This window comes from Podarcis liolepis (genome assembly GCF_965112155.1).
Source record: "Podarcis liolepis genome assembly, chromosome: 6".
Lineage (NCBI taxonomy): Eukaryota > Metazoa > Chordata > Lepidosauria > Squamata > Lacertidae > Podarcis > Podarcis liolepis.
The window spans coordinates 73,169,628-73,183,008 of NC_139559.1; the positions used below are offsets into that span (position 1 = coordinate 73,169,628).

The following is a 13,381-nucleotide window of genomic DNA, read 5'->3' on the forward strand; positions in this document are numbered from 1 at the left end:
TTACCTTCATGATGCAATAGTGATTCCGTATTAAGCCAAACAAGATTCTTTAGTCACATACAGAAGAAATCTGACAGCAAGTTCAGAGACTTTGGGTTGTATTCAATGCAGCACTAAGGGGATTGTTCCCTCAAGCAGCCCAAAATGCTCGTGCTGACAGAACAATCTCCCCTTTTCTCCTTTGTGGTTCTCCCAACCCAGAATATTTGGGGAGGACACAGTAGCAGGAGAGGAGGGGAAAATCCTGCAGTAGCAGGCATCCTTGTGCAAGCTCTCCCTAGTGGAATGAATGAATTGAATATGGTCCTTTGTATTTCCCCAAAAAGCACGGTCTTTTAGAATTATTGTCTCCAAACTACTGCCTATTAATAAGGCTTCGACACAAAGTGTTTTTGCTTTTGCTAGGCAAATGGAGGGTAGTAGCAACAGTCCCCAAACAGAAGAACAGAATGGACGATTAATTAATGTTGTACTGTGTTACCTGTAGAGTAAGGATGAGGAAACTCAAGCCCAGAGACAACATGGGGTCATCCTGGCCTCTTGACCCACCCCTCAGGATTCTCCCCAAGCCACATTCTCACTAGCAACAGATCACATCCTCCTTGAATGCTTTTGCCTGGCTGGGATGCGCCCTTGAATTATGACAATGCCTCTTGTTTGCCTAGACCAGGGGTCTGCAACCTTTAAGACAAAAAGAGCCACTTGGACCCGTTTCCGAAGAAAAAACAACAACTGGGAGCCGCAAAACCATTGCGACATTTAAAACAAATATATCTCTGGAGCCACGATCTGACAGCGGGCAGGAAGGTGACGTCGGGACAGTGCGTGACTAACGCACGCACCGCCCCCATGCGACGTCACAGCCAGTACAGCGCCCGCCAGTGAGGAGTGCCGGGGCGCACAATGCGCCTCCTCCCCTCGCTAGTATCCGCCCCGGAGCCACAGCAAAGATGTAAAAGAGCCACATGCGGCTCCGGAGCCGCAGGTTGCAGACCCCTGGCCTAGACAGATGGGAAGGTGAGGGTATGTCCACAGAAACCTCTGAGTTTTGTGTGGTTGGATATTACCTAATGCATAAACCCATCTCCCACTGGCTTGCAGCCCCCAGAAGTTTCCACACAAGGGCATGTAAAAACAATTAGATCAGTAGGTTTTGCCATTTGGTATAGTTTCACAAGCAAAACAATCACTTACACATCTTTGTATGATGTCTCGAAGTTCATCTTCAGCCATTATTTCCTGATCTTCAAGGACTCTATCACAAATTAAAAAGACAGACTTGAATGAGACTCACTTTAAACTAAATCAGAACTGGTTGAATGTCTTTCTTTTCCTTTTCCCTCCTGCTGACATTCTCCAACAGAAAGTTATGGACAGACCAGCTAGAAGTAAGTCAGCAAAGGTAGGGTGCTGCCTTGTAGAGAATCAGACTCTTGTACCTCTGTATTGACTACACCAGGAGGAGTCAATGTAATGTCCTCCAGTTATTGGGATTCCCGTCAGTTGCAGTCAACACTGGCCAATGCCATGGGATGATGGGAGTTTTAGTCAGCAGCATCTGCAGGAGAACCACATTGGCTATCTATTTCCAGTTCTCCGGGCCTCCAGACAAACTAGGCATTTTGGGGTACTTCTTAGGGCTGATGTGCCCGAGCAGGGCAGACTAGGGTGGCTCTCCCACCCATCACAAGGACTGCTTGGCAATGTGGCTGCCATGCTCCTTGTCACACATTTATTTACCAGGCAGCAACATTGTTAATGGCCAGAGAACCAATTAGCTTGCGGATTTACATGGTGGCAGGCTATGCTTCCATTACCATTTTTTAGCCCACCAGTGAGCAATTGAGTGACCTTGGAATCTGCAACAGCACCACTGCCAGGGAGCCCAAGCGGTGGCAGCTCCTAAAGTAAACTAATCAATTCATCAGCAAGTTCAGCTTTATTTATTTGGGCCTGAATAGAGACAATGGCTTCCTTCCCCACTGCAGATGTTCATTAACCAAGAACTGTCACCTAGGCTGTTATATCATCACTGCTGCTGTAAAGGGTTACCATACTGATCCTGCATAGGTCCTAGCGCTAACCCAAATGCCGTAATCTGTACTTTTTATGCCTTTCAATCCCCTCCACCATGACGTCTCGAAGATGCGTCTGATGAAGTGGACTGAAGTCCATGAAAGCTTACACCATAATGAATCCATCCCAAAGCAGCCTCTCACAAACCTGGTGCTCTCCAAATAGACTCCCATCTGTCCTGGCAAATGAAGGTGGGAAGGCAGCCTCAACATCCACTGCTCTCCTACTTACAAGGGAAGCTTTTCAAGCCCTTTTAATCCGAATTAAATGGGGCACGCCTCAGGCTTACTGCAGCCTATGGAGCACATTATTACACTTCTGCTGAATGCTGCTGTGGCATATCCACAACCCTTTTTTATTTTTATGCAATTAAAAAAAGAAGAGAGAAATGCAAGAGGGGTCATTTTATGTTTCATTTGAAGCAGTTAAAAAAATAAAAAAAGGATACCCCAACGGTTAAAGTGAAAAAGCTGGGAGTCCAGTTGCTTACAAACCAGGGTTTCCCAAACTTGGGTTTCTGGACTACAACTCCCATCGTCCCTAGCTAGCAGGGCCAGTAACCAGGAATGATGGGAAATGTAGTCCAAAAACACCACCACCACCCTGCTGGGAAGACCCAACTTTGGGAAGCTCTGCTATAAACGGAGAGAAACGGGTTTGCTGCTTCCGCGCCTTCTCTCTATCCCTTTTTTCTTTTTTAATTGTCAGCCCACCATGAACTAAAGACGACTCCGCTTACCCGAAGGAGCAGCCCCGCCGCAATCTCCACTGGGCCTTGTGGCGAAGGCGGCCGCTGGCAGCAGCAGCAGAAGCGCCGCCCCACGCGACAGCGCCTCGGTGGTTGAGAGCTCAGAGGCGGCGATGGCGGAAGAGAAGCCGCGGAGCGCCGCCCAGGCTAGGAGCCGCCATCGCGCAGGTAAACGGGAGATGACGGCGTTTTCGCGCGCGCACCCCCGTTTTCTTTCCGTGGGCCGTTCCTCCCCGCTTCCTGTGCGTGCGTAGCGAACGGGGAGGGACGAACCAACCGGCGTTCCTGGAGGGGTGACCGCGAGGCGAAAGAATTGCGGGGGGGGGGGGTTTGAAGGCGTCGGGAGTGAGAGGACAAAATGCCCCCCATGCCACACACACAGCGCGAGACTCCTCCACCCACCTGGGGGCCCGAGGTCCCTTTGACACCCCCATAAAATATTTGAGGGGGACAGGCCTCCCCGCAAGCTGTTGGACACTGCCATTGTGGTCCATTAGGGCTTACCTGCCCCCCCCAACCCAGTATTTTATTCAAGTTGGCACCATGTGCATAGCCAGGATTTTTTGTTGGGGAAGTTGAGCTTGGGGGGGGGGGGCAGATAGCCCCCAAAGTAGTTGTTTTTTTAAGTGGGAGTGGTGTGATGAATTAATATGTTTAATTTCATAAAGTGAAGATTTAAGGATGTTAATGTTTAAGTTAAATTTTATAAGAATTGTGACCTGGGAAACCGTTAAAAGGATATGCAATGAAATTCAGCCAAGGGGAAGCGGGGAAGTCACTTAACAAAGTTAATAAGTGTAATTTTTAATAAGGCTATGATTTATGTTTGTTTGTCCTATGTGTTTGTTTATAATATTGTGAAAACCAATAAAAAAATTTGAAAAAAAAATTAAGTGGGAGTGGTGGGCAGAACTACAGTTGGTCGAGAATTTTTACTCATTTTTAAGGATTCACATGCATGCCTGGTGCCCGCTCAGTCCACCCAAACTCCTTTTGCTGTGTGCTTTGGTTTTTAACATTGGGCTTGCATTCCTAGGAAGCGACCACCACTGAATAGGATGGGTCCCTGCTTTTGACAGGTGGGGCATAGGTTTGCTCTGTTAAGAGGGCAATTCCCTAGAAAGTTGCTACTGAGTGTTTCCTGTGGGAAATGTTCCTCTGCAAAACATGCCTGGGATCAAGGTTGGGTGGCCACCTGCCAGGGATGATTCATTCAGCTGTGGTTCCCACACTGCAGAGGGTTGGGATAGACCAGCCTTTGGGGTCCCTTCAAACTCTACAGGATTCTATGTTGCGCACCTGCCAGTTCATCTGGGGCAGGGGAACCTCACCCAACACAGCCATAGGACTTGTTTTCAATTAAGCTTGCATGGCTCACGTACTCAAATCAGGCCAGACCGTACCTAAACGAAAAGCACTGCATATATATGGTGAGTTAATCGACTTCCCCCCTCTTGGCGGTGCTTTTCTGCCTTTGCCCACGGCTACATGAGGAGATATGTACAGCACCTGCTGAACTCTGCTGTCAGAAAACGGCCTTGCCAAAATAAAATGTAGGACCTCATTTTACAAGGGTGGTGTTCAGGGAAACGGCAGGGTTTCATCATGTGCACAGGATTCTCTTATGGGTCATACGTGTAAGGTGATGCCCATTTACCTAGGTATAATAAATAGACTCATGCAAACTGTTCTTCAAAATGTTGAAATACTGCTTAGCCTAGTCCTGGCCCTTTAACGGGACTGGAACAGATTTTAACCCGTGACACTTTTCCTGACACAGAGATGGAAGGAGAAAGCATCACTTGCTTAAATTTGGCCTCTGAGGCTGCCACTGAGGAGCAACACCGGGACAGAGAGTTGGCCAATGAACTCTGCCAATGAAGTGATAGGTCCTGTAAAGTATTTCAGTTCGGTTTATGAGTGCACAATATAATAGCCTTTTAGCTTACCTATCTTCCATCTATGCATTCAGTATTGCTAATTTGGGCTACGATGGCCTTCTGTAAACAAGCCTGGGCAGTAAACATGTAAAAACAACTTTTTTCCACAGTTTAACTTTCCTGAAACTGTGTATGTGATAATGGTTCAAATATATTAATTGGCACTTAGTGGTGTTGCGTATTTGGACTCTTGTTCTGTAGGGCAAGTAGTCATCTTTGCAGATGGTAAAAGTTCGCTCTAAAATTACACATGCAACCAAAGACAAATTGCAAAAGTCTCCTTATGCTTTATGGCGTGCTTCTGCAGTGAACATTCAGCTTTTTTCTCTCAGTATTTGCATACATAATTATAGAGAACTTCAGTTTCCAGACACCTGTATAATACAATTCGCAAATTTCTATAAGCAGACACCAATGTACTAAATGTATTAAAATGTATGAAAGCACTTTTTTTGAAAAGAGACTCATGAAAAGCATTCCCCAAATGTCTTAAGTCAGTATAATCATTTGTTTGCATGTTATTATTTTTAGGAAAGAAACAGTCAAGTGCTTTGAAAAATGAAGATGCTGCACAAAGGTATCGTATCTCTAAACATAGCATAGTTAAACCAAATACTGTTAAACCAACAACATCTGCAAGGCCACAGGTTTCCGATATGTTGTGTTATTCATACGGCTAATTTGTTCTCTTGTAGGAAGGCGGCGCTTGAAGCTGCCATTAGAAAGAAGATTGAGGCTGAGCGAAAAGCCTTGCAGGTTGTCGAACGTCTGTTGGAAGAAGATATTACAGAAGAATTCCTTGTGGATTGTGTAGGTCCTCTTTTTCTTGGCAAGTTTTATACTGCTTTGTGTTTCAAAAAGTTTGTTGTTACTGTTGGATAAGCTTTTGCCAGCCTTCTGTATATCATCTGCACGCTCATCCCAGTCCAGACGTAGTTTGCAGACACTTAGCAATGCACTTCTGTGTTTGCTCAGGAATGAGTCCCACTGTTTTAAATGAGGCTTACTGAATGAAAGCATGCTGTGTTCCAGTGCACAAGTCCCATTAAAATCAAAGGCGCATCTTACGTTTGCATTCTTTGTCTCTTCAATTTTCATGCAGAGATGCATATACCTATTAGAAACTTACAGACTTGTGGCTAAGCTAAGTTTCTCTGATTTTAGTTAAATCATGTAGCTCGTTAAGGCAGGATACGGTAGCAAAGTTGGGACAAAGGAGGGATCTTCTTTTGCTTAAAACAGGAAATAGTGTGACAAGCTTGAGGGTGGAATTTAAAATATATGGCACACTTTGGATGGTCCTGAAGTACGACCAGCTTTTCCCAGAGTGGTACTTGCAAGATTTCCAGTCCTAGTAAATTGCTTGTAGTAGAAATAGAACAGAGCTTAGGAGTTAGGGAGTTCCTTGATCTTTTTAATGCTACTCTGTACAGTTCAAGCTGCGACCCAATACACCCTTATGTGGGAGTAAGTCCCCTTGAACAAAGTGGGTCTTACATCTGACTAGGCATGCATAGGATTGTGGTGTCAGGCGATTGTTTAGATCTCCTCAACCCTGAAAAGAGTTTTGGTCTCTACCAAACAACCCATATTAATGCCTTCTCTTAGGGCAGGGCATTTTCAGCCCACGGGCTGCATTGGACACCCCACTCCTGCTTTATTTGCTCCTCTCTTGCAAGCAGCAGGTGTCCTGGAAGATTTGAGGGAGTAGCAGATACTATGGAGTCCCATCAGATGTTTGTAATCCCATTCAGACAAGCAAGAGGCATTATCAGAGTTCAAGGACATATTCCAGCAAGGCATAAACATGTGAAACAGTGAAACAGTGCCAGCAAGGGGTGTGGCTTGTAGAAAAGGGGCATGGTATGAGGAGAGCTCAAAGGACCAGAGAGAGACAGACCTAGAGTTTGCCCCCCACCCCTGCAGGCCTGATGTTCCCCAACACTGCTGTAAGGCATATTTTGTTCCCCGATTTTGCAGATAGATGCACTGAAGTGGGAAGATAGTGACTTCTCTAAGGCTGCACGATGAGCTCATCATGGAGATGGGTCTGAAATGGGAGGCTTCCTTGTTTGTAACTCAGACTCTTAGTTTTCAGGGCTCCTACATATTCTGACAGCCCAATCTGAGGCACCTTTCTTTTGGGTGTTGGTGGGAGACTCCATGGATTTCCATGAAAAAGACTTCCAGTAAAAACAAACAAAACAATGTTTTATTGCACTTTCAGAACTTAATGTTTCATTCTTTAAAACCCTTATAAGAGAGTAAGGTACATTGCACTCTTGCTGGGCGACCCTAAGCAAATTGAATCTTGCAGCCACCTACTTGGAAATAAGCCTCATTGAAGAAAATGTGACCTCTGAGTAATCATAATTACATAGTCACATGCATATAAGCACCACAAGTGATGGCAGCTGGAAGATTTGCATCATTTATGCAAAATATTTTAAGCGGTCTCTGTTTTGTTCCATCCTGCCAGAGGAAAAGCAGTTGTTGCTTCTTTGTTTTCATTCAGAAAAAAAATAGAGAATCTAAAAGATAGACTCCCTTTGTCATTGTTCGCAGTTTCTGTTCCTTTCCCAATTTTCTGCTGCTTTGTTTTCTCGAAAACACTTTTTCCTATTCTAAACTTTTTGTTTGTTTTGAGTTTCAAGGCAGTACCCTGTAACTTACGTCTGTGTGTTTTCCTATTTTCAGGGGAAGATTATAACACCTCCTCACTATAAGGATGTTGTGGAAGAACGCTTTATCATCAAGTTGTGTGGCTACCCCATATGCCAAAAGAGGCTACAGAATGTAAGAATCTATGAGTAGCTTCTTTATATTTCTGCAGTTTTGCATCTGTCTTTCTGTGTTGGAATGTGGTGTCTGGTCAACTGAACTTCACTGATGCATGGTCAGGAATCCTTGGTCATCTTTGTGTAGATCAGCCTTCCATAATCTGATGCCTTCCAGATAATATGGACTGTAACTCCCATCAGCTCCAGGCAGCATGGCCAGTAGTTAGGGCTGATAGAAGTTGTAGTTCAAAATTCTGTAGGGCACTGTGTTGGAGAAGGTTGGTTGAGAGACAGTGGCTTGGCCAGTGTCACGAGAGCCAGTGTGGTGTAGTGGTTAAGAGCGATAGACTCGTAATCTGGTGAACGGGGTTCACATCCCCGCTCCTCCACATGCAGCTCCTGGGTGACCTTGGGCTAGTTACACTCTCAGCCCCACTCACCTCACAGTCTTTGTTGTGGGGGGAGGAAGGGAAAGGAGATTGTTAGCCACTTTGAGACTCCTTTGGGTAGTGATAAAGCGGGATATCAAATCCAAATCCAAACTCACCTATTAAGCTAATTGGCTAAGTGAGGATTTGAACCCAGGGCTCCACAGCTTTAGATGATTATTTAATTTATATGCCACTTAATGCCAAAGCAGTTTACAAGAACAAAACCCAATTAAACGAGCATTAAAGACAAGCATCCATAATTAAAATGCCCAATTAAAATAAACAATAAAACAGTCTCATCAAAACAGCAACATATAAAGATCCATAATTAAAATATGCAATAAAGCAATCCCATTAAAACAGCACAGTAATTAAAACAGGAGACTTGAGTCAAGATTATCTGTTTGCACATTGGCCACCTTTCCCTGTCAGTGATTTTGGGTGCCCCCTTTCTCTCCCCAATGTGGCCAAGATAGGAGATCAAAAGCTTTTGCTTCTATTTTCGACTAACTGCAGCTTAGCATTAGGTTTGAATTCAGACAAAATGTGGTTAGTCTTAACTATGATTTACCCAAACAAGCCAACTTCAAACCTTGGTTTATGAAGCTGGCTTGTTTCAATAAACCATAGTTAATATTAGCCACAGTTTAGGTTTTGGATGTAATGCTAAACTATGGTTGATCAAAAATGGAAGCAAAAGCTTTTGATCTTGCAGTTGTGCCAGAGGAGCACAAGGCTCATGTACATAACAATGCACCATAGTTCATTGTTGTGTCCAATTCAGGTATTTGGCTTTTCTTACAGAGGGTAAGGACTTGTATTTTTAAAAATTGATATAGCTTAGGTGGGGCAGCATGTTGCTCTCCACGTCTCAAGACTTCAAATGCAAGCTGAAGTCCTCAGCATTTACACAAAAATTGTCAGCAGTTTTCAGAAGTGTGGTTTGAGAAGCTCAGTTCAACGTACAGTGGTGCCTCGCAAGACGAAATTAATCCGTTCCGCAAGTCTCTTCGTCTTGCGGTTTTTTCGTCTTGCGAAGCACGGCTATTAGCGGCTATTAGCGGCTTAGTGGCTATTAACGGCTCAGCGGCTATTAACGGCTTAGCGGCTTTAAGAAAAAGGAAACAAACTCGCAAGAACTCGCAAGACGTTTTGTCTTGCGAAGCAAGCCCATAGGGAAATTCGTCTTGCGGAACGACAAAAAACTGAAAACTCTTTCGTCTTGTGCGTTTTTCGTCTTGCGAGGTACCACTGTAATGTGGTTTGGTCAGTAGAGTTAATTATGGAATATTATTTTAGAGGAGAGGAATGCTAGAGGGAGCACTGACACATTTGCAAAACAGTGTTTGTGATTTTATTATTTTTAGGTGCCAAAACAAAAGTACAAAATATCAACCAAAACAAACAAAGTGTATGATATTACTGAAAGAAAGGTAAGTTTAAAAGCTGTTTGTTACATTATCACTTCTTCGTTTATTGCTGTTTTGCAAGAAATTGGTTCAGTGTTGTCGAGGGCTCTAGAGGTGTAATGCTGGCTATATGCAAGGTTCTGGGTTGCTATTTCTTGCTACTGTTGGCTTCTTTAAGTTCCTTTGCCAAGTACCTCTTCATGCCCTACCAGTTCAGAGCCACCGAAAGAGCAACTTGCAGCGTAATGAAGTCAGTACAAGCTGATTTGCTGAGCTTTGTGACACATGACTAGATTCCAACTCAGAGGCAGAGAATAATTGCTCTTGCATTGCATCCTACTTCCTGTTCTTAGCAACTGGTCTTAAAATGTTAATAATCTGTATTCAGTGTGTTAGTTGATTCTTCACACTCACCAATCTAGCAAAGTTTTTATCAAGTTTATATCTATTTTGTTAAGTATGAAACTGACATTTTCTGTTCTCTTTGGGGGGGCAGTGTTTTTGCAGTAACTTCTGCTACAGAGCATCAAAATACTTCGAAGCTCAGATTTCAAAAAGTCCTGTGTGGCTGCGAGAAGAAGAAAGGTAATTGGATAATGTTGTTTGGCTAGGCCCAGGATTTTGTTCTTGGGCATCATTTGAAAGGAAGACAACACCAAAAACATGCGTAGAAAAATACACTATTCTTTTCTTTTCAGTGCATTTCAAGATAATACCCTTTGTCAAAAGATGTAGCCCCGGGATGGAAAAGATTTTTTTCCAGCTGGCTATTCAAGTGCAATAGCAGGCTCAAACCCTTATTAACCTCTTAAGCATGGTCAATCTAGCTGAACTACATGACTGTACTGTATTTAAAGAGGTGAGGGAAGAACTTGGTTCAGGAATATCCAGCTAAGGCAGAGAGTAGCAAACCTCTGACCCACTTGCATAAGCTTCTCCATGTGGCCCCATAAGGCCATTTTGCCCAAGCCATGCCTATGGCCACCCACCCTACACCTGATTTCATATATGTAGCAGATTAACAGCCTGGGCAAATGGTTTTGCAAGTGACTTTGAAGCCAGAGTTTGGTCAGCCCTGGGACAGGTAATGGCTCAGCTGAAATGTGGTTTGCGGGCTGATCTGATTAGCAGTGCCTGCTAAGCCCTGTGCAAACCTATATGCACATAGGTTTCCAAGGCCTAATGATCAGCTGTTTGTTGGGTCTTGTGAAACCCTTTGGAAAGTGGGAGGCTATGTGTCCCCCCCAGGATCTGCCTCCTGTTGTGAGCATTAGGTCTGCTCCTTCCAGCTCTGCTTGATCAGGCCCCATCTCAAATCTATCTGTCTTTTTAAAGGCAGGATTACCTTGCCTAATCTTATTAGAGCAGCTGTCCTAATTTTAGCAACAATACCAAAGGGGACTGTGATTCAGGCTTTGGAAACAGGACACTTGCCTAATAGACTCTTAGAGTAGACCTAGTCAACCTAGGAGGCAGGAAAGGAATCTGACTAGGCTAAAGAGAAAAATTGTGACTTGCAAATTACCAAGTTGCCACTGGGTGTCACCATCTCACTATTCGGAGGCAAAATGCCACAGAAATACAGCAAAAAAAACCACACCTTATTAAAGGCCAGTTCCAGGTAACACATGTGGATATTGATTAAAAAATCAGAACCAATAATCTATTACTAGGTATCAGTCCTGAATAGATTATTTCTAAATTCCAGAAGTTGGAAGAACATTTTCTTTTTGTGCTTTCAGATCAAAAAAGTAAAACTTCACTTGAATTGCATGAAGTTATTTTGAGATAAGTGCAGTATCCAAAAGTATGTTGCTGCGAGGCTTTCTTTTCCCCCCCCATTTAAATGATGCCAGCTTTAGAAACCTGCCCACCCCCACCCAATAGCGATGCTAAACACATTGCAAAAAAATCATTGCCAACACATATACCGTATTTTTCGCCCCATAAGACGCACTTTTTCCTCTCCAAAAATGAAGAGGAAGTCGGGGTGCGTCTTATGGGGCGAATGCCTGCAAGCCTCGCGCGCTCGGCAGGAGGTCCCACCGGGTGCGCGAGGCTTGGGGCGGCAGCCTGTCGCCCGAAGCATGGGGAGCCCTCGGGAGGGCTCCCCCTGCTTCGGGCGAGTGTCTGCAAGCCTCGCGCACCCGGCAGGAGGTCCCACCGGGTGCGCGAGGCTTGGTGCGGCAGCGGACTGCTTGCGCGCACCTAGAAGCTGAGCTCCGCACGCCCCAAGCTCCTGGTGTAGCGCAGCGCACCTGGGGGGGAAATAATTTTTTTTCCCTTTATTTCCCCCCCAAAAATCTAGGTGCGTCTTATGGGCCGGTGCGTCTTATGGGGCGAAAAATACGGTAGTCCTTGATCCAGGAATAGTTGCACCCAAAAAGGTTTTTCTAAAGACAAAATAACATGGAAATGAAGACAACTCCTGACATATCACAAAGTCATATCAGAAAGAGCTGCTGAGACCAGTTTTAGGTATTTTTATGATACTTTAAGGATTTCCCCCAAAAAATACTTTGTAAGAGCACATTTTCACCTGGAACTGCATTGTTCTTCCATGGCCTTTGGAATCGCCTCCAGCATAATGCTTCCCCATCGCCATCAGGTCCAAATTGAGCAATTGGAATGGATGCAAAGAACATTTCCGGCTGGGATTGTTTTCTCCTGATACATTCTGAGCCAGTAGCAGACAGCAGGATGGGGTGATGGTCAATACCGTATTAGTTCCATTGCCAGTGAGTTTGCACCTTGCTGACCGGCCCCTTGGCCCTCCCACTCTTCTTCCAGCAAACGGCAGCAGTGACCCACCTGCCTGGAGGTCAGATAAGTGCTGCTACCCTGCTCCGTCATCTGTTACCGTTCTTAGCCCAGCTATTTGAAGATTCAAGTTTTAGTCTTAAACATGCATAACTGGGGAGTAAGCACCAGTGAAAGCAGCGGGACTTACTTCTGAGTAAACATGCCTAGGACTGTGCTGTATGGTTTTCAAACTTATCCCGATGCTTCCTATTCATGTGGCTTTAGGCATGTAAACTTGCAGGTCAGAATTGACTATTAGCAGTGGTTCTCCTCTCCCAAAATTATTGGATCTGCTTAGGTGGGTTAATGTTGTTTACCAGCCTGGATAGCTCAGTTGGTTAGAGCTCTGTGCTGATAATGCCAAGGTGGCAGGTTTGATCCTCATATGGAGACAGCTGCCTATTCCTACATTCTCGGGGTTGGACTTAGATGATCCTCAGGGTGCCTTCCAACTCTACAGGTCTATGATAAACCTTTTAAATCATTGCCAGACTACTCTAGCTGTAAACCCCAGTTCTCGACTCATTGCTCAGAATCAATTTAATTTCTAAACTGCACTTTGTTTTTTGTTTTCCAAGGCCACCAGACATTGAATTGCTGAAGGATGGGGAAAGGTACGGTAGAAGTGGTGGTTTCATTTACGTATCCACAATCTGGTTGAAAGAAGTCTTTGATTTCCTGTTCTCTTCTGTCACACGGCCACGGCTCTTGCCGGCCTCCAGAAAGAGCTGTTTGCCTTGATTGTTTCCCTCTTTTGTGATGGCGAAGGGTCTGTTTGATCTGTATGATTTACAGCTGCCCCTAGTGCTGCGGCACAATCGGATCTGTTGAAACATGACACAAGCACAGTGTTTGCTCTCGGGCCCGAAGCATCGGTGTTTTGTATGTGTCTTTCTTTGTAAGTGAAATGAGACCAATTATATGTGCCGAAAGCTTGTTTACATCTTCAGGTAAAATGTCAAATGGGCAGATCCCCTGGTTTTGTATTCATTTAAAAAGAGAGAGAAAGCTTTGGCCGGATCTGCAATCTGTGGTGGGTTTTGTGTGTGCGTGTTTCAATGGCTTTATTTTGCTTGGTTTCTAGTGGTCCGTACATCGTCTGCATCTAGAGCTGAATGCAATTTCACAGCAGTTGCTCTTCTAGTATATCACGGGGGGCAGGGAGGATCTGTGTCATGCTTGTTGTCGTAGAAAT

General features: G+C 44.6%; 2 protein-coding genes across 4 annotated transcripts in view; one reads left to right on the forward strand and one right to left on the reverse strand.

Moving 5' to 3' along the window:
• GLMN (glomulin, FKBP associated protein) overlaps positions 1 to 2,952 on the reverse strand; it is a 36,471-nt gene extending 33,519 nt beyond the window's left edge. Inside the window, exons 1-2 of the mRNA XM_083511104.1 lie at positions 2,816 to 2,952; positions 1,195 to 1,255 (exon numbers count right to left, since the gene is read on the reverse strand). Coding sequence (XP_083367230.1) covers positions 1,195 to 1,233 — 39 coding nt within the window. The 5' untranslated portion in view covers positions 1,234 to 1,255; positions 2,816 to 2,952. The remainder of the gene's footprint in view (positions 1 to 1,194; positions 1,256 to 2,815) is intronic.
• RPAP2 (RNA polymerase II associated protein 2) overlaps positions 2,884 to 13,381 on the forward strand; it is a 53,571-nt gene continuing 43,073 nt past the window's right edge. Inside the window, exons 1-8 of one of the 3 annotated variants that reach the window (XM_083511097.1) lie at positions 3,089 to 3,459; positions 3,725 to 4,254; positions 5,296 to 5,341; positions 5,460 to 5,574; positions 7,462 to 7,560; positions 9,343 to 9,408; positions 9,881 to 9,969; positions 12,765 to 12,800. In XM_083511097.1, coding sequence (XP_083367223.1) covers positions 4,194 to 4,254; positions 5,296 to 5,341; positions 5,460 to 5,574; positions 7,462 to 7,560; positions 9,343 to 9,408; positions 9,881 to 9,969; positions 12,765 to 12,800 — 512 coding nt within the window. In that variant the 5' untranslated portion in view covers positions 3,089 to 3,459; positions 3,725 to 4,193. Of the gene's footprint in view, positions 2,993 to 3,088; positions 3,460 to 3,724; positions 4,255 to 5,295; positions 5,342 to 5,459; positions 5,575 to 7,461; positions 7,561 to 9,342; positions 9,409 to 9,880; positions 9,970 to 12,764; positions 12,801 to 13,381 lie in introns of those variants that run through there. The other 2 variants (XM_083511099.1, XM_083511098.1) reach the window with 2 other exon arrangements.